The following is a 2,348-nucleotide window of genomic DNA, read 5'->3' on the forward strand; positions in this document are numbered from 1 at the left end:
ATAGTTTCCTTCATTTCTAGAATTATTGTTTGATTATTTTTTATAATCTCTATCTCCTGATAAAGATGCTTAACTTCTTCTTTTAGCTGTTTATGTAATTCATTCTCAATGTGTTCTTTCACTGCTTAAATTTGCTGTCTTGTATCCTCTTTAAGGTTCCATTCCATCTGTCGAAGGTGTTCCTTGAGTTCTTTATATGACCATTTTTCTGATGACTCTAGGTCCTCCTGAATATTTAGGCTGTCCTGCATTGTTTGTACTCCTTTTCTTCCTTGCTTTTTGAAGCTGCTCATGTTACTTCTTGTTCTGTTTGATTGATGAGTTACTGTTTACTCCTGTAGCCGCAGGTTTCAATGAAGTTATCTCCTCCGCCGCAGTCTGATGACGTCAGTTCTCTGCCATGGTGGTATCTCTTGCAAATAGCGACAGTTCGTTTCCCTTTGCTGGGCAACCAATGCAACGGGTGGGTCCTTACTGTCTCTCCCAAGCCCCGTTTCAAACCTGTGGCCACTACCTAGGAAGGCTCTGTAGGCATTTACCTCCGTAGGATCAGAAGGGCTGACCAGTTTTTTCAGCCGGATGGATTAGTGCTGAGTCACAGCTGTTTGTCTGCGGGAAGCAGGTGAATGGGAGCTTGAATTCAGCCTATCCGGGCTCAGTGTGTGTTCTGAGAGGCCCAGACTGTTCACCCCAGATCCATGTCAGCTCAGCATTGCCTAGTGATCCTGAGCAAACAGATTTAGGTTGTTTACGACTCCCTATGCCTGCACAGCTGAAGAGGTCAGAGACTTGATGTCTCTGCGCCTGCCGCCATGTTGGAATCCCCCAAGGTGGTCTCTTAATTCTAGAATGGCAGGTCCAGCTGATGCAAAATGAAGAAAGACAACACAACATTTATTCTATGGAGACATCCTACACATACTATGCACGTGCTATAATTTTGAACACAACTCGTCCGAAAAACTTGTCACGATCATTCTGGTTTTTTAGGTTGGGTGATCCATCAATTTTGCACTCAACTGTTACTTCATTCCTGGTACTATTAGATCCAAAGATGACCTGGACAGCAACTAATGGCTGCAGATATCCCACATGCAGTTTTTTCCCATAATATGGAAAATACTTTAAGTTTATAACTCCAAGATTAGGATATGTTTCTACAATTGCTGTGCTTCCATCCTTTGGAACACATTCTATCCTTGGATCTCCTTCGGGTTTTAATCCAATTATTCTGTTCATTTTTATAAGAATACAAGGTTTTCCTTTGGAATAGCCAAAATCAGGATCATCTTTACCATTGCATTCTTGGAGTAAGGCAAGAGGAAACTGACATGCAGTATAAACTGGACCCTTCTGTTCAAAAGGAACTCCATCAGGACAGACTTTGAGATTACTCTGTTCTTCTCCAGAATATGATTTTAGAAACTTCTTAAGGTCTTTAACGTACCCTTCATAGGAACTTGGATCTGATACACTAAATGTATATTCCAACGCAGTCACTGGTTTTGGGAAAACCATAAGTCCTGGACTAGGAATCTGATCACGATATTTTGGAACCTCATCGTTCAGAGTCTGAAGCATAACCCACATTATGAATGAGAAGAGTGCAGCCAAGAACCCATAAAAAACTAGGTAGAAGAGCAAGATCAAACCCCAGCTCTTGGCAGTGCGCCCCAGGAACTCTCCGGTGGTCGGGTTGTAGATGAAGAGCTTCCACTCGGCCAGGCTCTGGTTGAAGGACTTCTTCTCTTTCTTCGTCATGGTGGGTGTGCGGACGGGAAGGGGAGCGGCGGCCGCAGGGGGTACAGGCGGCGAGGAGTGCAGAGGTGCGTCCCGGCTCTAGCGGCGCAGCCTGGCGACGGCGGCGGAGGGCAGCACAGCCGAGGACACCTCCTCCTCACCGGGAGCACTCGAGCCGACCAACATTTGTATTTTAAACGTGGACAGAAATGAGTAAAGTAGGGGCTGGGGTTGTGGCTCAGTGGCAGAGCGTTTACCTCGCATGTGTGAGGCACTGGGTTAGATTCTCAGCACCACATAAAAATAAATAAATAAAAAATAAAGGTATTGTTTACATCTACAACTAAAAAATATATTTTTAAAAAATGAGTAACAAAAAACTTAACATCGAAAAAAAAACAACAACCACCCAATCAATAAATGGGCCAAGAAACTGTAGAAGAGGATACACAATCAATCAAAAAACGTGAAAAAAATGCTCAACATCTCTAACAATTAGAGAAACGCAAATCAAAACTCTTGTAAGGTTTCATCTCACTTCAGTCAGAATGGCAGCTATCAAGAATACAAACAACGATAAGTGTAGGCGAGGATGTGGGGGAAAAGAT

The 2,348-nt window shown here is 43.4% G+C and overlaps 1 protein-coding gene across 1 annotated transcript; it reads right to left on the bottom strand.

The window, feature by feature from the left end:
• Window positions 1-831: 831 nt before the first annotated feature.
• On the bottom strand, window positions 832-1,909 carry LOC308631914 (sodium/potassium-transporting ATPase subunit beta-3-like). Its single transcript, XM_081263469.1, has one exon. The coding sequence runs from the start codon at window positions 1,759-1,761 to the stop codon at window positions 922-924; it is 840 nt and encodes a 279-aa protein (XP_081119595.1). The 5' UTR covers window positions 1,762-1,909; the 3' UTR covers window positions 832-921.
• Between the last annotated feature and the right edge of the window lie 439 nt (window positions 1,910-2,348).

This window comes from Spermophilus citellus (assembly GCF_964194105.1).
Source record: "Spermophilus citellus genome assembly, chromosome: 12".
Classification (NCBI taxonomy): Eukaryota; Metazoa; Chordata; class Mammalia; order Rodentia; family Sciuridae; genus Spermophilus; species Spermophilus citellus.